General features: G+C 45.9%; 5 protein-coding genes across 5 annotated transcripts; 2 read left to right on the forward strand and 3 right to left on the reverse strand.

Annotated features, from left to right (window-relative positions):
• Positions 1-6,053: 6,053 nt before the first annotated feature.
• Positions 6,054-7,696, reverse strand: GLAREA_10009 (Class II aaRS and biotin synthetase; the record flags this gene model as incomplete). Its single annotated transcript, XM_008080059.1, has 3 exons — positions 6,054-7,193; positions 7,249-7,369; positions 7,416-7,696. The coding sequence occupies 3 exons, from the start codon at positions 7,694-7,696 to the stop codon at positions 6,054-6,056; spliced, it is 1,542 nt and encodes a 513-aa protein (XP_008078250.1).
• A 1,233-nt stretch (positions 7,697-8,929) lies between these two features.
• On the forward strand, positions 8,930-10,149 carry GLAREA_10010 (uncharacterized protein; the record flags this gene model as incomplete). The annotated part of the gene is made up of 5 exons (XM_008080060.1): positions 8,930-9,101; positions 9,149-9,265; positions 9,316-9,450; positions 9,505-9,555; positions 9,608-10,149. The coding sequence occupies 5 exons, from the start codon at positions 8,930-8,932 to the stop codon at positions 10,147-10,149; spliced, it is 1,017 nt and encodes a 338-aa protein (XP_008078251.1).
• A 3,249-nt stretch (positions 10,150-13,398) lies between these two features.
• Positions 13,399-15,060, forward strand: GLAREA_10011 (uncharacterized protein; the record flags this gene model as incomplete). The annotated part of the gene is made up of 1 exon (XM_008080061.1): positions 13,399-15,060. The coding sequence occupies one exon, from the start codon at positions 13,399-13,401 to the stop codon at positions 15,058-15,060; it is 1,662 nt and encodes a 553-aa protein (XP_008078252.1).
• A 3,560-nt stretch (positions 15,061-18,620) lies between these two features.
• Positions 18,621-19,536, reverse strand: GLAREA_10012 (Ankyrin repeat-containing protein; the record flags this gene model as incomplete). The annotated part of the gene is made up of 2 exons (XM_008080062.1): positions 18,621-19,314; positions 19,526-19,536. The coding sequence occupies 2 exons, from the start codon at positions 19,534-19,536 to the stop codon at positions 18,621-18,623; spliced, it is 705 nt and encodes a 234-aa protein (XP_008078253.1).
• Positions 19,537-20,229: 693 nt separating this feature from the next.
• GLAREA_10013 (uncharacterized protein) lies at positions 20,230-21,425 on the reverse strand (the record flags this gene model as incomplete). The annotated part of the gene is made up of 2 exons (XM_008080063.1): positions 20,230-21,029; positions 21,080-21,425. 2 exons carry the CDS (start codon positions 21,423-21,425, stop codon positions 20,230-20,232), a joined length of 1,146 nt encoding a protein of 381 aa, XP_008078254.1.
• Positions 21,426-24,205: the final 2,780 nt, after the last annotated feature.

The following is a 24,205-nucleotide window of genomic DNA, read 5'->3' on the forward strand; positions in this document are numbered from 1 at the left end:
GAGGGAAGCTTGAGCTTGGTTAATTGAATGGGTGTAGTCGGTTGTAAGGTTGTGGGCGATTTGATCTACATTTACAGACTTGGTGCGAGGCCCTAAATACGGTACCCATGTATGCATGGCTTAGGAAGGAATAAGTCTCGGGGAGTATAAAAGTAAGTTGTTTATATAGGTGAGTCTATCATGAAGTGAATCGCTTAATTGTTGTATAAGTCTATGTAATAAATAGAAGAGGGACGAATGATGTAATCCATTTTCTATTTCACGAGACATCAGATATATATCCTGCAAGACAGTATGTAAGATTGAGGGATTTATAGTGATGTTTCGGTAGTTAAGTCATAGGACCTTTTGATGCGAAGTTCCAAACATGGAAAAGGAGACGGAATTTCTCAATGCACATGCCAAATGAATTCGAATTAGTCTAGGGTATCATTCTTGTGTCAAAGGAAGATATACCACGGATGAAAACCTATGATGATATTGTTGTTATTGTTGTTGGTGAAGGATGAAAGATGGCTGTAAGGTTGTTTCATCTGACCGGTAAATATTACCCTGTCGCTAGAATTTGACAAAACGCCAGGACCAATTTTGCAGCAATCTACATGGAAAATACACTTCAAGAAACTGGTCGGGGGAAGTATGAAACAATGTCCATCTAAACGCTGCCGTGTATGTAGGCACTTACTGAATTGCAACTGTCGATATCGTGGAATTTATTGAGTGGTATAGCTGCACTTCAGCGCGTATAATTTTTTCCACCAGGAGAAATACGAATTTCCGATCTGACACAAGTGACGGAGATGAAAGATCCCACGGTGCAGAGTTTAAGTTTGCATCTTTGTCATATCAGTGAGATTGTTCAACAACTCTTGTGAGCACCGCTTATCCTCTGGGAATTTGTTGTCATAATTGGAGTAAAACGTCAACGACTTTCAACTCCAACACGGAACGTCAATAGAACCCTAGCAGTAATAGCAAAAAAAGCCGAAGTTTTGTAAATGAGATACCATGTTTACCATCATATCTGAGAGGTATACACAATTTTCGTCTTAGACTTCTGGTCGTCTGCAGTAGCTGTTCCAATCCCGAGGATGATTCAGCAAATATTAAGAGCTTCGCATCAAAGAAGCATGCTTTGTATTAAGAGCAACGGGCATAGAACCGCACCTTTCAGGCATTAATTTCGGAAACATTTCGAGCACCGGGCAATATCGCAGACCCTCTTCACAAGTGTATTGTAAGTCTGTCAGGCCATCACCTCTCAGTAAGCAAACAGTCCGTCCAAAACAATATATCCAATTGACATGATGAAGTAGTTATACACAATCATCTCCATTTAAAAGGCCGTATGTGGCAGTTGAGAACGAAATATTCGAAGTTCGTTTTCCGCGATGTCACAATCAAAAGGCTAGCACTAGTGCACGACAAAACTGTGCTCACAACTAATTGTAAGATACACAAACTCGACCTCGCGAAGCCTTCCTATTCCAGAAATCAACTGAATGCACTCAGAAGGCGGTAAATCCGCAGCAACCGCTCTATCGCACACCTCATGCTACACAATGAATATGCTCCGTAAGAATCGCACATCAGGCATCAGATTTTCGCACCAAAACGCCCTGTACTCCGTCAGCAAAACAGACTCTCCATTTCAATCTTATTTTAAGCTGACACGTTTTTCCAATCTCCCGTCCACGAAGCTTACGCATCAGCGAATCACACTCGCTTCGTACCTTTTGACACTGCAGCACCACACCAACTTTCCACGTTCCATCCTTAAATCTAAACCACACACACGAACTATCTCGTATCTCCTCCTGTCTAATGTTCTGCGCCCACTAAAAACAAACTTCCCATCCCCATGAAACGCTAATCCCGCGTAAGCGAGGGACCGCAACTCGGTGTTGGGATATACGTGAAGATTAGTTGGTGGAGGAGATGAGCCTTGGAGATGGATTTCTCGAGGAGGGTGGGTGGTGGAAATAGAATGGGATGGGATGGGATGTTGACGTTTAGATGTGGTGATGTTTTGTTGTGGATTCCCTCCGTGGAATCGAAGTCCCAGACGCAGGACTGTAGTAGGTTGGGTCGAGATTGAGGAATTCGAAGGACCGTAATAGAAGAATTTGTAATTGAAGTAGAGATCTAGGTTCTAAGCTTTAGACAAAAGTCTATAAGCTTCCTTTCTTTTAGGTTACTGGTTTAGTCTAGCTCAGGATACACTAAAATCTCAAATCATGCTTAAATCTCTCGCCAAAATGCATAACTCTATTGCGATATTCCGTAGTCAAACTCATTGCACCACTCAAGTACGGGTGACCACTCAAGTACGGGTGCTCATGTTTCGCCCAACTAGCACAGTGAAACAATAAGTCTTTCACGACTTTTACTACGAGAAAGCTTCCCCTAACCACATAATTTAGAAAAGGCATTACCAGAAAGGAGAGGAGCACTACAAGAGATATCACTGCTGTCGTAAACACCACAACATCGAAATTGGTCACGAACTGTACTAACTCTTATCTTCCCTATTTTAAACAAACAATCCACTCAGCCCCGTGAGCTACGATCCATATTTCCCGCCCCTAATTCTATGTATTACAATCCCAACTCCAAAGCAATCGAACGATTTATATACTAAAACACAATGCCCCAATCTCACTGCGTAATCCCTTGATAGAATCTTATAGACACACCCCAGACAACCTTCACCCCAAGCGAACCGTTGGTCTGAGCCTCTCATGTACCGAAGTAACGAGTGCCATGTTGGGAAAACAAATGAAAAATACGACGCTCGCACGTAAACATGGAGTCAACCCAACAGTTGGTTTCAAAATTACGGCATACAGGCCGTCCTCCTCGGCCTTATTCTTAATTCAACGAATGTGGCAGTAGCAGGCAATATGAGTAGCTAATCCATCTTAAGCATATCAAGTGAGAACCTTGTACGACATAGCGCAGGTCGATTCACAGGACAGGCAGGGTACAATACCGTAGTCTAGGTCCACGCCACATGGGAACTTGGTGTCGAGTCCAGCCCTGTGCAGAATCGACGTGGATGCATGGAGCAAGCCGTCTACAGCGGAACACCCGCGCTGCAATTGCCCTCACTTTCATCACAGCATTCTCAACCAACAAAGCGTGAGGATCCTGTCCGCAGCACCTCGCGGTCGCAGTGGAGAGTTCAAATATATTAATGAAGGATCTTGGTGTCGCATTTGCCTTACGCGGCAATATAGTTCTGCGACGATTCAACACGATCGACGTGGTGTGATTCAGCCAACAACGTCGTGATACGGTTGATAGGCGGGGATAGTTATGCTATGTTCGGCAGCGAGGCGAAGTCGAGAGCGATGGTGACACGACATGCTATTCCCAAACAACAGACGAGAGACGCCATCCACATGGATGAATCTTTTGGGGAAACTTTATGCTGCACAAGCATAAAATGTGCAGAGTTGGCGGCCGGGGAAGAGAACCTGGTCGATTAAAGGCGGGCAACCAGGTGTGTAGTTGCAACATGGTGCGTTGCCAAGGGCACAGTAACAACCATAGATGACTTGGTCTGGTATAAAGTAGTTTATACCGCGTGAGGAAGGTGGTATACATGTGTTTGTTGTCTAGCGTAACAATAATCCCGGTGGAGAAGCAGTTACTGACGAAGAACATGGTTAAAGACAATATACAACCAACTTTTGACGGTGCATATATTTGTGTGGGGCCAATCACTCCAGATAACTTTAAACATCCAACCCAACATGGAGGGAAGGTCTGAGCCAGCAGCAAGGTTTGAAACCAAACATCTGTACCTTACATTGCGTAATTGACCCATGGGTATGTTGGCGCCTGCGGCCGTTGATAAGGCTGTGTAGTAAAGGCTCGGGTAATACAATATAAATTTACAGTATTTCTATGCAGACTGTGGAAGGTGGTTGGTATTCAGCCACCAATAAGGATCCACCACTCGTACACCATAGTAAGACGCCAACATTCCTTTTTGCAGGTTTGTTGGCGATTTCCCATACGAAAATCGCTTGAACACTTCTCCACTTAGAGCACGTAAATCAAAATGATCAATCTGCTATAGGCTTACGTGGGAAACATATGAGGGATCCTGAAACATCAAGTTGAGCCACGTCCGAATGACAGAAACAAGATCTTAAAAATTCTTGTGCCGGACAAGGCGAGATCTGCTCGCGTAAATAACGATTCCGGAGCCGAAGGTTACAACCAACGTCCAACATCTGCAAACTACGCGTTGTTAGTCATGATTGGCTGCCTCGATGTGAGGTTACACCTTCCGATTTCTCACGGTTCAGTTGTGATTGAAAACAATCAAAAGCAGAAGTAGGAAGTGGCTGAAGGGATAAACCAAAGTGTGCCTCGCCAGAAGAGGAAGGACAAACGTAGAACTGATCTTCGATATACGGCCGAGGAAACATGCCACCAACTGCATTGGAAATACAACAAATGGACATTTCCCTGCACGGTAACAGTTCAATAAGGAAGTTTTTGCGAATAGTCAACCCCAGTGAAGATGATATCGACTTTTCCAGCCGTTCTAATAAAATATTACAGTGCTTTGATTTGGATTGAGGTAAATTTCCAGCAACGTTTCCAATGATTGGTTGTAGTTGTGCGGATTTCATTAGGTATTCTTTTACCAACCCTGGACCATCGCAATATGATAAGTGAATACCGTAAAGACGAGAAGTAAAAAATCCCGCAAAATTTAATCCACAAGTTTGTGCAAAAACCAGTAAAATTTAAATCCAATGGATTTCGACCTCAAGTGACCACTTTCGAGAATATGCATAGACTCTGCAGGTGCAAACAAATGGAGAACTGATATTTTGGACTGAAGTATGGCCCGAGTAAAGCCTCCACTTGGGTCCCGAAAATTGCTGAGCCAAGATAGAAGAATGTTCGGATCGACACTCGCCAGCACTGCAAGCCATGAGATATAGCAAGAAAAGTCTCCCGAGTCCGGAAGTAAGTCCAGCCTGAACTCAAAATCCTTGTCAATAATGTATGGCCACAGACGACTATGCTGCCTTCGCCGCTGCATCGCGTACCTTATGACACAACCACATCGATGGCGTCAGAACATTAGGGAACCCTTAATCATAAAGCATTACCACGGAAACTGAGAATGGACAGACAAGAAAAGAATGTAACCAGTAAAAAGCCGCTGCAAATCTTTGAAGTAGACACTTTGAAAATGCAGATAGTGTGAAAAATTCCAGTGCAAAGCAGCGGCTGGATGAGATCTCACGAATGTGAGGTATAGGTGGTATTTGTGCTACCACACCTGCAGTGACAATAGCCTCGGTTCCTGTCTTGAATCTGGGAGCGTACGATTTAGGCGCCCACCTATAAATGGGCCAATGGTACTCGCTGTAGCAGCTAGAGCATTCTGCACGCGATACTGAAGCAACCTCAAGCAATGCGGGTGGTGCAGCTTCTGCATCGGAACATTTTATGCTTATGTACGGCACGGTGCGAGCCTTTTTGCCCCTCTCAATTCATCCCGAAAAATGTTGGTGGTGTTTTTGAAGTGCTCTGTCCTGAGAAAACGGGAAATCCGAGTAATCCGAGAAAACTTACCAGAACACTTTCGATGTGTGACCTGGCAGATATGTCCAAAAACGGCTGATTAAATTGTCTAATATAGGGTAGGGCCGAAAACAGTAGTTTTGAACGCAGGAGGGCTGTGCGTTGGTATGTGGGGTCAACACTGTTTCAAATTCGGGGTGCAGAGAGTGCGTCAAGTACCGGCTGTGGGGGTCATATATGCGGCAATCAAGTCCTATTTTCGACTTGCTATATTGCTAGGCATGCTCGAGACCAAGCCTCCTGAAAACAGCTGGCCTGGACGTGGGCAATTGTAGATCTTCCGAAGGCCTGTACTCAATCAGCAGTCGCCATGCCTCGTGAGAGTGATCATTACTCTTTGTGGTAGTCATATGTTTCCGAGAATCTCAACTTGTATTCGAGGTAGCGGTTTCACGTCAGGTGAAAGGTCGGCTGGTGGTCACAATATTTCTGTAGGCTTAGCATTCGCAACGCCCTACCCATCGTGGAAAAGTGTTGATCTCTCTAATATTTGGGACACCCGCCAAATATCCCAATAGACGATCGAAACCTAGGCCAAAACCGCCGTGAGGCACGCTGCCCCATCGTCTCAAGTCAATGTACCATTTCAAGGCACCCAGTTGGTCATCGGTCAGGGATTCCACGGGGCCAGAAGGTAGCATACCATGCGACTGCATCGACGAGATAAGGCTTTCTAGACGATGCTCACGCATTGAACCACCAACAAGCTCTCCAGCGTTCGGTAAGAGCAGATCAAAACAGTCAACAGTTTCTCCAGGTGATGAATCCTTCGTTGATGCAAGCATGTAGAACGGTTTGATGCTGCTTGGATAATGAGTGACAAAGACAGGTGAATCGAGCGTATTTGCAATATACTGCTCATGCTCAATGCTCAGACCTGCTCCCCACTCGGGCTTATGTTCAAAGTCCGCAGTAGACTCTGTTAACATATTGATGGCTTCTGTGTATGTGATCCGAGGCCATCGATCAGCGAGAATGCGCTCCCATCGGTGCCTTATGGTTTCCGAAGTGATCGCATCGGGGTCGTCGTGCCCGTCTAGTGCTCTGCTAGAAAGTATCTCTTTGCCAACTCGCGAGGACAGTAAGGGCTTGGTAACCCGCTGCACGAGTTTCTCCACCACATCCATAACGGAGCTCAATTCTTCGACAAAACTCATTTCTAGCTCCAGCATGTAGAATTCGCTAAGATGCCGCTTGGTGTCACTCTTCTCCGCTCGGAAGGTTGGCGATAACGTCCATGTATTACCAACAGACTGCGCCAACGCCTCAAGATGTAGCTGGCTAGAAACGGTCAAATATTTTGTTGAGCGAAAGAAGGTGCCATCATCCGTTTCGCTAACGGGCCCCTTATGTGGACTCGCAACATGGAAGACCTCGCCAGCCCCTTCGCAGTCCGACGACGTGATTATTGGTGTATGTGTTTGCGTAAAGCCTTCTTGGGATAGGAAGCTGGTTATTTCTGATATGCAATCCGATCGCAGTCTCAGCAGGGTCGTATTGAAAGGTATGCGGGTCCGAAGATGAGGCATCGTTCGGAGATACTCCAGGGATTGGTATTTCTTCTGCATCGGGTATTTCTGTTCGTTGTTCTCAGTGGAATGCAAGCCAGTGTGGAGTGCCTTTTACACGTACAGCTGCATCAGATACACCCAATACATCGACTTTCGATACGTGAAGCTCATGGCTTTGGGCTTGAGGATTTGGAGACTCTTTCCATTCACCGGTCAATCGGACTGCAGTACCCGTGGACAGACTGCGATTGTGAGCTTCTTGAAAATGGACAGAGATCGAGGTCATACCTTTGTGCCTGTTCGGGGCTCAATAGTGCCTGTAGAGATTCCAGTGTCGATCCGTCTCCAATTGCGACAAAAGATCTCCGTTTCTGATTTCTCACTGACCGAACATATCCATTGACTGCAACGTTACTCGAATTTTTCGGCCCGTGATCGAGCAGACGGGCGATTGGCAATGTCGCAGAGGCATTGGAGCGTAGAGCGGAGCTGCTGGAGAAGTGTCTGCCATTACATCTTTTTGAAGCTATTTTGATGTATTCAGTAATTCGTGGTCGGACCATGGCCATGCCGCTGATGATATTGAGTGGTCAATGGCTGGTCGCAGGGCCTCGCAAGCCGTATATCTATTGAGGTCTGTGGGAAGAGGATCGGATGAATGATCTAGGCAGGGAAAAAGAAATGCGAATAAAAGATTGTGGTCTCATTTGGATGATGAGGTTGTCAACAAGGTTCGGATAGACGCGCCTGACCAAGGGAGACGCGCCAGCCGCGGCAAACAAATGGTCAAAGCTCGCTTGCTCCACCTTATGGACGACGAGTCGACAACGCCGATACCCCTTTTTTGCTTTTTATAATTCGGTCATTATTCTCACACAACCTCAAACTCCAGACGAGCAAGCCACTCAATTGCCAGACCTCGCCCATGCTATGATTCGTCATATTTCAGTCCATTCTACATCACACCACTCGCTGCTATACCGGTCAAAGTTGGACATCCTCCTGCTCATACCCTACCCAGTCTCTATCGACTTTTGCTCGCTTGTTGATATGAAGATGTATCTGGGAAAGACCTCTCATTCCTTAAATGGCATCCAGTCCGGCTCCCGTCTACCCATAAGTTAAAGTTTTATGAGGAATGTAGCCTGCATGAAGTCCGGGCGGATTTGACTTAGGCTTTCGGGACCGCCCTTCAGTGCCACACACGCGGTACCGTCCCGTCCAAGGGGTCTTAAGCAAAAGCAATATCTTCCCGTCTCGATTGGGGCTATAGTTTGGGTTCCGCTCGGTCCTCGACGCACTTAATTACGATCCTGCACCTAAATCCCGTACGATGCATTCGACCACAAGATCTGCTTCCTCGGCAATCTGGTCCTACCTTCACGCAGCACAATTGAGATCTCGGGACCGGTCTTACGACCTTGTACTTCTCTCACTCTGAAAAGAGTACTCTCTTGACCTTGTCTGCTCGAACGTATGGAAAGCCAGCGCTCTGGACGATCCCTTTTGTGCTTGTCATTGCGGTGAAAGAGTGTCGATGAGCCCAAGAACCACGCTATTGAGATCAAACTGTCTTACTCTTGCCGCTCTAATTATCCACATTCGTAATTCATCCCGTCAAGAGGAGGGCCAAGGTATGCGTCGATCGGTGGCTGCTTGATAAGTTTGGACCTTTCCTGATCCCAACTATATAATGGGACCCATGTCCAATATGTCGTCCGTGGCCTTGGGTCCAAGAGATTCTTCAAAGTTGTCTTTGTTTATTCTGTTTGTGCTGCGTTTCTGTTTACATCTAATTCATCATGCCGCCTGGAAAGCCAAAACCCTCAGAGATAGCAGCCGAGACGAAGAAGACGTATATTCCATTTATCCGTCAAAACTATAGTTCAGAATGGCCATCAACATCATACCTGTGTCCCTCAGAGTCAATGACTGCAGGTCAGCCAACTGTGGATGGACGACTAGCACACTTTGGTAACTTTGCTGTTTGGTTTTAATAGTGCAAGCCTAACTCAAAGTAGCTTTCTACGAAGAGGATCCGGTTGATGTTGCGCTGAAGTGGGCTCCCACGGAAGACAGCGACATACCTGTGATCATGCCAGCAAATGATAAGAGACCAGGTGGAGATTGGGAAGCTGGTATTTTAATTCTACCAGGATATGCAAGAATTCCATCTAATGTTTTGTAGGAGTCATGTCTCCAGAAGAATGTCTTTGCCGGCGGAGCAATCTCTTTGCTACTCTAACAACACCTGCACCGCAAAGCTCCAATTCAACTAACTATCCAATTCCACCCAAATATGGCATCTATTCTCGAAACGTTGGTATGTTGCCAACCCTTACCGGACCATAGTGACTTGCAAATTGACTTACGACAGTGGTCTTTCGAAATGGACCTGAGAAGTATGAAACATGGCCAGAATACAAAGGTATGCGATTTTGCTTCTTCAAACTGCATGAGCATCTCACTGACAAGCTTAGCCCTTCCAGTTATCTCTGTGCCCCCTGTGAAGAGGCCCAAATTAGACAGTGCAGGTGTTCACTACTCATTCGGCCAGGAGAAGGAGCTCATGCGCGACAAAATTCGTACAGCGTTGAGAATTGCTGTCTACTATGGACATCACAATCTCGTTATCGGCAACTTCGGCTTGGGCCCTGGCTTCAGAAATCCGCCCGAAGAGGTTGCCAAAATGTGGCGAGATGCGTTCCTGCATGACCCAGAATTCAAAGGTCATTTCCAAGACATCATTTTTGCTTTCGAAGACCCGGAAGGACCCGGTGCCGTTTCCAGTTCATCTAGCAAATCTTCTTCAAAATCATCATCTTCATCTTCGAAATCATCCTCGATGTCTTCCTCTTCATCAGCAAACAAAAGCAGCGCCGCATCAGATTTAGCCATTTTTAGACATGTTTTCAAACCATCGAATATCCACCCTAATGCCTTTGCGACTGAACCGAATCGAGATGCCTACTCTATGGCGCAATACGTAAAGTGGGAGGCCTCGTATCAAAAATTGGTTTGAGGCGTTGTCGGATATTCAGATTTACTCATACTTCGTTATAGATCTAGAGTCGCAATGACACGGGAGTTGGGATGGGGTGTTTAGACTGGCTCAATGCATGCCAAAATTCAGGATCCGAGTTTGGACCTCAGGTATTTCTTTGCTCTATGAGTGGATTATTGGGTTAGAAAAATATAATCATCCTCAAACACTTAGCCTTGGTCGTCAAATGATGAAATCATTTCTGCAGCTGTGAGCTTGAGATACTGGAAAGACACCATGACGAATGTGTATATTGGAATGAAGACCAACAGCATACTCGCTTAGGTGTTCCTCCACAGTCAATGTACGACTCCGTGTACGTACAACCCTTCTCGATCTCTAGAAGCTTTTCGTACTTTTCGTCCTACCCAAACCAGTCCAACATCGGGCCATTCAGCCTTGCAGTCCTGTTCTATAGTCCCTCTGGAGCCGCACGCACGCAACCCATCCCACCGGTCTGGTCACATTACCTCCATTTGTAGCTCAATGTTTCTCGCTTGCCATACGCAGAACGATATGTCCACCTCCGTCACACCCAAGATCTCAACATCAAGCCTACCAAATAACGATCCTGCAAGCAGCCATATTCATCGAAAAAATTGTGTGCCGAGGGCGGATGGCTTGGGAAAGGGCTTCTGCAGCGGCGTTCCCTTTCGGTCTTGGCGTTCGACAACACATACGTTGCTGTCACACAAGAGACGTAGGGTGCTTCCCGAACAAGCTTTTTCCAGCATTTCCCTCGGATTCCATTTTGCTCCTGTGAGTGGACAGAGCGAGAGTACATGACTCTTTCCAGAACAATGTACCACCTCAGGCTCTTCTACACTTGAGCCTCCCGTCTTCCGTCGCACCATCTTCTCCTTCCAGTGTACACATTGGTCATACAGAGATCTGTAGCTTCGAATATCCTGTGACCAAGACAATTGTGTTGACACGAGTAGACGGGATACCAGATCCTGCGCCTTCCCGTCACCAAGAAGCTACGGAAATGTCTCCGTCAAATTATCCGACACATCGTTTTTGCGGACTCGACTGCCGGATGAGAGTGCCGACGAATGGAAAACATGATTCTGCACCACTTGTCGATAAATGACGGTTTGGGTATAACAGAATAAGTCATTTCCATAATGTGGAGGGAAGTTGCTGCTGCTTTTGGGGGCCAGAGTCTGGTAACGGTAGTGATGGTGTTACCATATGTATTTTCATCACTGCCGCGCTATGACAAAACTTTCTGCTGGATGAGCATATAGAATTAAAACATCCTTATCACCAATGACAAATAAACAAATTATTATCAGTCTTTGAAGAAATGAGCTGGTGCTTTGCGACACTGACTTGTCACCCTCTCCTTTATTGTTAGGGATATTAACTCTTATTACAGCAGATCGCATAGTATATGTATTCAAGGAAAACCGAGTCAGCATAGTTTTTGGAGCACAAATTATTGTTGATTTACCGTAAACAGGTGGCCTGTCATACCTGATGAACTGATGGTCATTATAGAAGCATGGCTTATCTCCGATTCCCCATCCGTACCACCCACCCATGTTCCAGCACCACAAAGGAAACCTGCTCATCAATCTCGTCCGAACCATAATAGTTCGTTTCACACATGGGACGACAGATTAATCTCCGATGTGGGGGAACGATTTCTCGCTTACGCACTCATCTGTTTGTTGCACTCCTGAAACGTACCCACATTTGGGGAGAATTGAAACGTCTGGAATTTGAGTCGTGTGTTTGTTTCGTATTTGGAATTGTTTGGATTGATTTGTGATGGACTTGGGTTGGGGGTTGGAGAGTGGTGAGTGCAAGGACCACTGAAGGAGTCCAGAGAGCAATAATTAATACTAGGTTAAGTTTCCCTTGGGACCTGAGTCCATTGTATCGTTCTGAATGTTCAACTCTTGTCTGTAGGCGGGAATTCTTGTAGAGAGGGCGGAATTTCCGGAATCTAGAGTAATTTTGATTCCAAGTTTAACACTATTGCGGAACATAGTCGAAGGCTGACGCTTTTTATCAAATTTATTGTTTCCGACTCCTTGCTTTGTGATGTTTGGTCAAAAGTCCTTGGGTGATGCTAGGTCCATATGTTATTTTACTGATCTCTTGGAACGGGACTTTGTGGGTCTGTCCTGTAGTTTCAGGGGTGCTTGTGTTGTCTGTAGGGTTTGGGGGGGGGGGGGGGGGGGGGGGTTGTGAACTCTGTACTGTACACTTCTTCAAACCAAAAATGGAACTGGTGAGCTTAGGTTTTCATATCTGATGTAAGGGTGTTTTCCTGTACAAGGAACATAACTACTTTTTCTTGATAGCTACGAACCCTGTCTAAAGTAGTAGCCACCGCAACATCTACGCTGGGAGAGTAAAGTGAAAGATCCAACAGAGTTTCATTCATACAGAGGGAGATACAGAACTTGCCACATAATGCAAATTAGTAGAAGACAATTCTTCACAAGCTTCGGTAGCGAGATAATACTTTCTTCCGATTCCGAACAATTCCTTAAAGGCGTGATAGACGAACTCAAAACGATACCGACTTTGTTCTTTTGCAGTCTTTATTTAATTGATATGAAGAATATTATGCCACGAATTCAGTGAGACTTGTTGTATCTAGATTCTAGGTAAATCCACTTAACATTAAGATATCTCCGCAAGTAGTGTTACGCTGAAACAGAATGTGATGTTACTCTGCTAAGCTCTGGAACTTTGATGTTCGTGTAAAAAGAGCTCGACAGTCTCGTTAAACGGTAGTGAAGGAAGATTTGGCAGCAAGCCCCCTCAAGCGTTGTGAAGATACTCATTTAAGTATGTATCACTGCTCAATCGTCGCCAACTGTCGGTCTCGCACAGAGTTCTCAAATTGTAATTTGATTGCGCAGTTGCCCTGCAAGTCATGACTTGGTGCACTTCTCGCTGGCGTACCCCGTCATACAGCTTGCCAGTATGCTTGATATAGTTTAGCTTTAGTTACTCTCAAACCTTTCTTTCAAGTTTAGATTTCAGTTCTTTCAGTTCAGAGCGCAGCAAAATAACTTCTCACATACTACCTGGGCAGTTTACCTCGCTTAACCATTAGGCATCATCAGCCAGCCTCACCTCACCCCCCACCTCGTGCGGGGTCACGAGCTCCTCGAATCTTCCGTGCAAAGAAACTGACAAATTCTACCCGTCCACTTTGTGCTCTGATCGGTGCCACCAAGATTCATTTATTGATATCAACCGATCATGGAGCCCCACTCACCTATCGCCAATGAAATGGACACGGGTGTATTCCAGTACCAGCCCCTACCAGTTGGAGAGCGGCCCTTACGGCTGCTCGACATATTACCTTCAGGCAGCGATAATACAATCCATTGCGCACTGAAAGATGACGACTTATCAACGGGCTCGAAAGTTCCCTTTTACGCAGTCTCCTACACCTGGGGCGACCCTCTGCCTGTCCAAACAATTAAAGTGAACGGCAAAGACATGGAAATACGGCAAAACCTTTATGATTTCCTGCTTGAAACGAGGCGCCGCCGTTCTAAACACCGTCAGAGATTGTGGATCGATGCAATTTGTATCAATCAAGACGACGTGGCTGAAAGAAACCAGCAAGTCCAGCAGATGGCGCATATTTATCAAGGAGCTGAGACTGTGTATACTTGGCTTGGTTTGTCGGATGAGAATAGCGATAGAGTTTTTTCCACAGTTCAGGCTTGGAATAGACAACGAGACAGTGGCTTGGGGACCAAAAATCTCAAAGAGAAAACTCGTTGTATCGGTGATGCTTTGATAAATTTCTTCTCGAGAAGCTACTGGAGTCGACTCTGGATTCTCCAAGAAATCTACCTTGCTAAGAAGGTGGAATTATGTTGTGGGAAAAGAGAAATGCCACTAAGGAACCTCCAAAGATTTTACCAGTCCGAAATAAACCAAGGCAGAAGGCTAGTTCATGGTTATCTGGCTGATCCTCCGGGTTTTCAGGTTTTCTATCAGTCGATTTTTTACCGAAAAGACACCAAGGAGCTGGAGATGATATTCGACTGGACTCAAGAGCATATGCAAAACATAGAGTGCAATCTACACACTATGCTTTTCAAGAATCTTCAGTGTGGCGACGTGCGTGACAAGGTCTATGGATTTCTTGGTCTGGTCGCAGATGCAAGAGATTTTAGAGTCGACTACTCTGTCTCTTACGCCGAACTATTTTTCAACGTTGTTCGGCATTTCGAAAGATTTGACACGATATCAAAAGCGCTGGTATTGATGAAAGAGCTTGGTCTGACGTGTGAAGATATTTCGAGTTATCTTGCGTCTTGTGAGCGAGAAGGGAAAATGGTGGATGACATCTGGACAAGGGCTCATATAGAAACCGTCGAAGATTTACAGAATATATCTGCGAGCTATGAGGAAGAGACATGGGAGTACAGTGGCCTCCAATCAACAATTCCTCATGAAACCGTTGACGGCCAAGTGACTTGTGGAGCATATCCTCACCGACTCGGTCGAAAAGATCTCGCCTGTGATTTTACTTTCGCCGACAGCCTATCCTTCCTACTCATTTTACGCCGCGAGGAAGTCAATTACAAGTATTTAGCAGTCTCGCAATGGAAAGGCGACGACGCCTTTCTTATGAACCTAGAAAGATATTCTAAAACCGGGGCTCGGTGGCCTGAGTTCTTTTACCCAATCTGTGATGAGCCTACATTTTGCGGTCTTGACTTTCCAGAATTCCGTCGCCCAGACCGTGGTATAAATCATTTCTCAATTCCATTGAGACCAAACATGTTTATGTATTTATTACAAGCAGCAGATGGTGCTGATAATTTACGTCCTAGGGGAGGTTCTGAAATGGAGAAGAATTTAGACACAGAGAGAAGGATGTTCTCTCGACTTGTTTCCTAGAAAAGTTCCGAATAGAAAGACGAAATGTAGTTATCAACAAAGCTGCTAGTACTGGTAGATGTGTCGTTATAGTAAAGCTTTTTTTTTTTGAGAAGAAACAATATAAGAGTACTATAATTCAGGATTTCAAGGAAATATTAACTAAGGATATTCTTATCTTCACATAATATAAATTTTCTTTATTTTTTCAACAATCTCTAGGTCTCGAATAACCACCCCACTTGCAAGACGTGTCTAGAAGCAACAGCTTCGAACCCTAGTGTCAACTTTGCTTTTGGAGGTTTTGACAAAGTAAACTCGTCGATATTTGGACAAAAAAAATCAAAGACAAGAACCCCGAAAATAAAGCACTCCAAAAATCAGACTCTCTGTCCTGCGAGCAAAATGATTGTTTACGCCTGAACCTCCCACCTGAGATATAGAGGATGGTTATCAAGCTCGTCCGCAATATGACAAGGCGAGAAAGCAGATAAGTAGTGGAATTGTGACAAATACAATTGAAAACTCTTGTCGCTTTTTGTTTTATGTGGCAGCGGACTTTTGTTTGTTGTTGAGGAAATGTCGCCGAAAAGTATGTCACCACCGAATCCGACATTCTCATACAGAAAGTAAATAAATCCATGAATCTACGTCTGTCTACTTCGAGAACAGAATTTGATCACTAAAGTCAAAGAAACTATACCACTCATAAAGTCTAAATCACAATCACAATAAAGAGCTTAACAAAGCTGTTCTCCATCGCTTTGACATCGTGATGGTGTTCCGAATTTGGTAAGGTATACTAAGTTACCTGCCTTTTTTATTTTTTAAGGTACCTACCTAGGAGTTATTTTCTTTTTTAGGTATAACGTGACTCGGAAAGGTACCTAGAACTCCTCGGCCCGTACTTTTGTATACGGGTAACCTTAGTACCTACCTAAAATTCTTTTTAGGTACCTTACCGGAGTAGATTATAAAAGCTAAGGTACCTAGTATAGCTCTAGGTATATACCTTAGTTACTAAATTCGGAACACTGGATCTTAGTGATTATACTAGTCTCTCAAGAAACACAATTTATACACCTGAAAACCAGAAAACTTTCCACAAGCCAGCTGGAATCTTCTACTAATTCTAACAAAGCCACTACATGAACCGTAAACTTGTTAGGATAAATCGGTCCTTGTAAATACTTTTCACACTCCCATCAATAAGACCCGTCAAGGGATAGTAGATACAGAATAACGGGATACAAGAAAGGGTTCATAAATTTGGGAGAAGACACTAACCCGTATTTATTGCAAATTACTGCGAATCTGAGAAATTTCAAGGATAGAGTAGTGAAGGAAGTCATGAGCGTCAAAAACTGATGAAAGTTGTGTTTATAAAGCGCCTCATGATCATAGGTGTTGAAGATAAGTACATTGCCTTCAAGGCTCGCCGACTATTATATTCTCTGGAAGGGTTTACACACTGAAAAGCACATTAGTGAGTAAAAGTAGTAAATGCACTCATTCCCGCTACTACTGCCCTTCGATACTTCTACTCTGTTCCACATTCGAAACATGAAAACTTTAGCGGGTGATGAAAAGTTGTCACCGAAAACCAAGTCACCACCGATTTCAAATTTTCACTTGGGAAATGAAAAACGTTGACAGAAATGGATCTATCTGCTTGGAAGATAACGTCAAGTCCTTGAAAAACAAAGCAAACACATAATCAATCACAGCCCCAACCTAGTTTCGCTCCCTGGAACCGCAACCAGTGCGCAGGATTGCAAGTAGATTGTGAGGATAATACGGAATTTTCTCTAAAGAAGTATAATTTATGCTCTTGAATACTAGAAACGATCAACGAGCCCCTATAGTGTATCTGAAGAAGGGCATGCATGTTCGAAGACCTAGCTTTAAAATAACATCACAGTCCTCTTAACGAGAACCAATGTCGTTTAACTATATTTAGTACTTCCCTACTCCCATGCTCTTTCATTCTACCTCAAACCCCCCATACCCAATTCAGCTGTCAGATAAACCACACCTGCAAAGCTCGACATAAAACCACTTCTCTCAATTCACAAGAATAAGTTAACAAACTCATCATATCTAAACGACCGGTTGGATTTAGAGTAGCGTGGTTTTTGTTTGACTCCTCACCTTTGATTTAGCTAAAAAAGCATACCTCGAACTACAGTTCATTTTTTGAGTCACAGGTCTTTGCCTTGTGAACTGACTTTTCAAATGGATTTAGTTGGAAGTTGTCACTGAAAACAAGCCCACCACCAAACCCCCACATTTTGTTCACAAAGCCAGCCATCTACACCCATCTCCACCACCCCCTCGCGAAAAACCCTCTTCTTCAACATCAAAATCCCTTTACTTACACAAAACACCCACACCCAAATCCCCAAGCAGCCAGTATACAATTTTGGCAGAATATTGTCTAATAGTTACAGAAATCACTTCCTTCATTCATATATCTTTTATACATTTAAATACAAGAAAATATTTGATAAAAATTGAGCGATACTGGGGGAGGCTTTTAACTGATATCGCCGAGCCTCGTATTTTAATGTTAAAGATTTTTTAGTTGTTTGACCAGTCACAAAAACCCCAATCCTGTAATCCCACCCATAAAACCCCAGCTTCCCCCAAGACTTACACCCATACCGCCAGCTAAAATGCAGCAAGGGGAAACATGTGTCATCTCGTTTTCCTGCAAATCCTCCTAAGCATCCACACTTCCACCCCACTCCGACTATTCAACACCACCTATTTTAATCCCTCTCCTCCGCTTCAATCCACGAGTTCCACCCGCAAAACCGAGGACGTTGTCACCACCGAAATTTAAATCACTACCGAATTCCTCGCTATCACCTCAACACATCTCCATCACTTTCGACCCTCAATAAAACCATACAACAACACCAAACTCGCAAGAACCACTCGGCTCTCGAAGCAGTACACCATCCTCGCAATTCCTGAATCAGACATTAGCACCACAACGACACATTCAGTTGCCCACCGCAGTTATCCAGTGCTCTGCTGAGAAAAGTTACAACCAGCACCCGTCTTTTATATCCACTCTTCTCGGGGATTCCAGTGTTAATTCGCATTCCAAAGGTATTGTATAGTCTATCCTTCTTTCAACCTAATTTCTCCAATTAACACTGCTCATATTTGAAGGGTCGCTATAGATACCACCCACTTATCACCTAACATCTCTTCAATAAGAGAAGCAATTTTCCGAAAGATCGGTCTGAAGAAAAGTAGAGGGCGATATATCACTCGTATTCTAAGAAATACAGTATGCAACGAATTTCAAAGGTTTTGACTCTTCTCGCTCGGAGGGGACGATATCAGGTCCGAGATAGACCGGTATCTTATCTCGTTCCGGATTGCAGGTAATACCCGGAAGACAAGAAATTGTGCTTCCTTGGAAGATGTATCTTGAGTGGATGAACATCGCTCCAGTCCAAACTAACGCCTTCCCTCCAACCCATCCCAGACTCCATATAAAGGCAACCCACATATAACGACAACCCAATTCCAATCACCTCTCAAATTTCCCTCCTATATCACTTCCATCACTCCCCCTCCCCCTCAACCAACCTAACCCCCATCCCCTTTCCTCCCTCCCTATCTCTCTCCCTCCCCTCCCCCCTCCGCCTCTCCACCTCCCCCACCAACCTCTTAAAATAAACCTCCGCCTCCACCGTCGCACTATACGCCACGGGCGTCCAACTCCACACATTCTTCCTCCCCGCATCCGCACCCGCCGCCAACAACGTCCTCAGAACCAGCAAATGCCCATTACTACTCGCAAAATGCAGCGCCGTATTCCCATCCACGTCCGCATTCCCCAGTAAGCCCTCTTCCGGGGCGAACGTCAAGAGAAGTTGTAGGCAAGTATCATGTCCCGCCCTCGCAGCTTCCATCAGCGCGTCACGGCACCGGACGTCGCGTTTTGGTATGCTCTCCGGATGTGCCGTGCACAGCAGATGCACGATCTCGGTGTGACCCGCGGCAGCGGCGAGCATGAGCGGTGTTTGGTGGTCTTCGTTTAGGGAGATGCCTGATTTCTCGTGGCCGAGGGATAAGAGGACGGCGACGATGGGGAGAAATCCGAGGTGGGCGGAGAGGTGGAGGGAGGTGTTGGAGAGGCCGTGGGGGGTGGAGTCTGGGTTTTGGAGGAGGAGGGGGTGGGATTTCAGGATGCGGGTTACGAGGAGGGGGTCGTTGGCGTGGATTGCGCGGCGGAGACGGAGGGAGGGGTCGATCCTGGGGGTGTTAGGAGGGGAAGTTGAAGCTATTCCCAGGTTTGGGAGGGGACTTACATGATGGTGGCATTTCACCTCTACCTCTGACTACTTGCTTGAGAAATCAAGTGAAGTAAAGAACTGCTTCCCTACGACAAGATCTAACTCAGCAAGTCTCAAAATCAAGATCGCTGTGTCAACAATCATAAATCGTGGTGTTTCTTCCCTCTCACGTTGAAAACATTGCAGTCAATCAAGGGTCCAGTCCAGTGTCGTCACCCCCAACTGCTCGCTAAATTTAGCTCCCACGGGAAGGTCCCGGAAACCACAGCAACGCCCAGACCTCTCCACACGCCTCCCACGTCTCAAGCGCGTTACACGAACCCCCCCCCCCCCCCCCCGAAAAACAAACAAACGGGAGACATGTTGCCGTCAAATATAGTCTTCGCGTCTATCCACGTGTAAGATGAAATGAGTAATCGGCTGAAGAAATTCCAAATCTTGGCAGTTGTATGATCGGCTGTCTGACAAGGGTAATGGTGGTTTGAGGTGTGTTAGAGATGTCAAGCTGTCATTAATGACAGAAGGAAGTTCAGACGATGGAAATGAATTAGACAAGATACTCATTTCTTTAATCTTCAGCAAAAGGGTTCTAACAAGCTACCCATCTATGACATTAACATTCTTACTTATCTCGGAATTTATAGACAGACAGAAAAAACCGTGACACATAAAAAGATCCCAACACGCGCGACAGAAAAATGTTTTCCAATCCCATTTTTTGTAGTAAAAAATGCTTCCCTGGGCATGAGATTGGAATGAAACCCCTTGACCACCTGCACATCCTCTCGAAATGATTAAAACTCCTATCCTCTCGTATATCCTTTCTAAATCTGATGTCCCTGAAAACCTTTGATCATATGCAATTTCGAATCATCTATGAAATGAAGTTTCGGCGGGAACGGTTTCGGTTACGTTGTGCTTGTCCACCGTTCTGTCCGCCATTCTGTCCACCGTTCTGTCCAGCGTTGGCTCCAGCATTTGCACCGGCATTGGCACCGGCGTTGGCGTTACCTCCAGCGTTGGCATTTCCTCCAGCAGCTGCGTTACCACCTGCATTGGCATTACCTCCGGCGTTGGCATTTCCACCTGCATTGGCATTACCTCCGGCGTTTGCATTTCCACCGGCATTGGCATTTCCACCGGCGTTGGCGTTACCGCCAGCATTTGCGTTTCCACCAGCGTTACCACCAGCGTTGGCATTCCCACCAGCGGCGGCACCAACGGTGAACTTGGTGCAATCATCAGGAGTACCACGTTGAGCAACGGGCATAAGGACAGGCTGATGGTTGGATGCCGAAGTCATGGTGCATACACGGTAGTTACCGGCAGGGAGACCTCCAGTAACGGTGGCACTGAGAAGACCATTTCCATTTCCAGCATCGTTGATACCCTTGAAGAAAGCGAATTGAGTGGCGTCCAGAGGTTGAGTGGGGTTCATGTTGTTTCCGAGATCTTGAACTGTGACGTGAGTGTGTCCAACGATCTTTCCACCCTCCAAGAATTGAGGACCGGCGTAGTATGTGGAATCGGCGTTGGTGAATGAACCAGCGACCAAGTTTGCGACCTGAACAGTGATGTCAAAGGTAGTGTCAGCAGCTTGTGCTTGACCACCTGTCTGTGGGTTAAGGATGATGGCGGAGATCATGTTGGCCTTGGCTGGAATATCTCCCATAGCTGTGTATTTGTTAGCACCAGGTTGCGAGAGATAGTGAAGCTTTACTTACGAATACCGTTACATGATCCAGCTTGAACTTGGAGACCGTTTGTCAATGTCTTGCCAACACAGTTGTTGATGAAGTTGTTTTGCGATGTTTTTGAAGCCGACTGTCCATCTGCCAAAGCGCCGTTCACACTTCCGTCCACGAATGAACCACTCTGGATTGCTTGTGGTGATAGGGTGGTTCCAGTTGCATCATTTCCTCCCGCAGCTGCAGCTCCATTCCCTGCATTGGCGTTTCCTCCATTTTGCCCATTGTTTTGACCACCGTTCTGTCCATTATTCTGGCCGTTATTTTGTGCCGACACCACCGCTCCGAACGCCGCAGCGAGAACTAATTGTTTGAAAAGCATCTTGAAGGAGGGGAAGAAGACGAAGGGCAAATATAAGGCGAGTATCAAAAGAATGAAGTTGATCCGTCGAGGTGTGAGGTGGTAAATTAAGATGCACGGTCAACGTGATCTCTTGACTGGCAAGATTAGAATGGAAAGGGAATTTGAAAGAGAGAAGCCCGCCAGAAAAGTACTAAAATGATGAAGATGGAGGTGGAGAGAAGAGTTTAGGGGACGGGCGAACTGAGTACTTAACCTTTGCTCTTGGCATCCGGGAGTCTGATCCTCTGGGTTGGCAGTGGAACCACGGAACTTTGAGCAGACAGGGAGTGGTACCGGCATGTTCATATTGGAAGTGGTGATCCCGAAGGCGCATTGGGCCCTTGAAACTGGACATGAGGTCTGAGATGTCGCAGTGAGCAGAAGCGAGTCTTCTCAAAAGGGGATGGGAGGGCTTCAGAAGGGACCGGCCTGCCACCACTCGACCCCGGTGAAAGTTGTCATCCCATGTGTAGGACGGCGCCGTCGCAGGCTTGAGATGGCAACTTGACGGGTTGAGGCTGGTGGATACGCCGCCCGAATTGGTGTTCGAGCAGTACAAAGCTCGCTACGTCAGGGGGTTGAGGTTGTGGTTGAGGCGCTTAAGCGGAAACGCGTGGTGTCTGAAGAAATGCTTGCTCGCGCCTTGGTAAAACAGATGTTGGCCATTGAGAAGTTCGCGCCGCCGATGCGCCACACGACAGGCGCAAACGAAATGTGAACGGGTGGTAGAAATTTAGAATGCGAATCAACATGCGGGTGCATCAATAAGCTGTGTTGGTAAAAGTGGTGTGGTTGTTGGTCTCGGATGGAGAGAGTTGGTGTTGATGCGGATGAGAAGTGAAGGATGAGATCCGAAGCCGAGAAGAGAGAGCCGCTCGGTAGGCTCACGTGATGTTGAACAACTGAGATAAAATTTAAGAGAGGCATGCAATCATGTGACTTAGACTGCCTTCGGGCCTGAGAATCAATTCCTCGATCCTCGCTCCCCTCGCACAACATGTTTCCTCACATCCCAATTGTTTTCAGTTACCATGTTTGATCCGTCTCTTTCGTGTCGCTCCTCTACACTTGATCGCCTTCGAGAAAGCATCCTCGCGACGACTACATATGCGCCGAGTTGACTCACCAGTTTCCATCGGTTTGACTCGTATCTGGAAAATGCAACACCGCGCACCACCACGCTTGAAGCTCACCCACCACCTTCCCTCCCGACACCCTTCTTCCCGAACTCAACCCTTCCGATACCCTCATGATACTTCGGCTCGCGCTGCACCCTCAATGCCCAGAGAGGCGCGAAAAGCGTGACTATTTCGCGATGACTTTGGTACGGAGGTACATCGACCCTCTTCGCCATGGCATTGACCTCCTCGTGGGCCTTACTGTTGCTTATCGGACCTCTGCTCTTCCAGATGAGCATCAAACATTACGACATGGGTCTCTGCAATGGGGCTGACGACACTGTGATGTCTTTGGCCGTCTGTTTGTGAGCCGCACGAGCTACGGAGGTACAACGAGCTAATTTCAAATACATCACCAGAAAAACAGCCCAACCAGATACTTGCGCCGCTCAATTACCTTTTATCCGTACTCGTATCTGCTCGGCATGCGAAGAGTCCAGATCTAGCCATCATCGAACAGCTGATGGAAATTATTTCTATTCTCAACATCTCAAGCATCTTCCATTGCGTGGGATACATCGAAATGGTTGTCTGGTTTGGTCAGCCTTGGCCCCGAGTCACATACAACAGCAATCTCACTCAAATCTTGCGATGCCAGCAGTACTAAAATTCTGCAGAGATCCTCGCGCGAACAGTCAACCGCACCTTGACAGATGTCGTCCCATTTCTTGCTGTCCGTTTCATGCGATGTTACAGAATCCCCACCCGACTTGCGCACGGCTCTGTCTTTGATCGGAACGGGAGCATTTGAGATGGATCCACTCTTGAAGCATAATCCGCCCAAAAAGCTTGTCTTGTATGATTCCCAATCACACGGTTGACATCCTAGAACGATCCGTTCTTCGAAGAACAAAACTGCCGCTCTTTACATCACAGTGGAGAGAAAATCACAGAGCGAAACCATCAACGTTTGAACCTTGGCAATGTTTGTCTCCAAATCCATCTGATCTTCCCATCTACCCTTACCTTACAAGGTTATGATCACCCCTTTTCAGTTCGTCTCAGCTTTCCACCTTGTCCAGTCACCTAAAATCGGACCACTTTCACGATTTCTGTGCTTTGCTGTTTGTGCCCAACCCATGAGGACGGCCGAGACATCGATTCCCAACATCGTGGAGAGCATTCAACGAGAGTCTAAATTAATCTCGTCTGTTCTCATTCTGCACAGCTACATGCAGAGCATTGAGATATTCTACTTGTACTTCCAGTCATTGGCATTCGATTGTTTCCATGTTGGTTGCAACCATGAGAGACGAGTTGTTTGACTAGGCAGAAAGGAATGAGTTTCGCAGCTTACTGCGATCTTACCTTTGTATATTCTATCATTCTCAGCGATTATTCTACCACGACACAGTCACTTGTCATTTCGTAAGTCGCTTTAGCCAGATGCTTTAAGTGCACATATATTCTTGCAATTGATCTTGGTTTTTTAGGCCAGGAACCCTGAAATTTCGTACAGTCTCTCGTACTGTACACTACTCTCGGCACTCATGTCTCTATGCTAGATCAAGTTCTTATCCTGGGTCATCGTCCAGTCACTCATAACGATCATGCTACGTTGATCACGAAAAGTGTTTGGTG

Source organism: Glarea lozoyensis (assembly GCF_000409485.1).
Source record: "Glarea lozoyensis ATCC 20868 chromosome Unknown GLAREA13, whole genome shotgun sequence".
Classification (NCBI taxonomy): domain Eukaryota; kingdom Fungi; phylum Ascomycota; class Leotiomycetes; order Helotiales; family Helotiaceae; genus Glarea; species Glarea lozoyensis.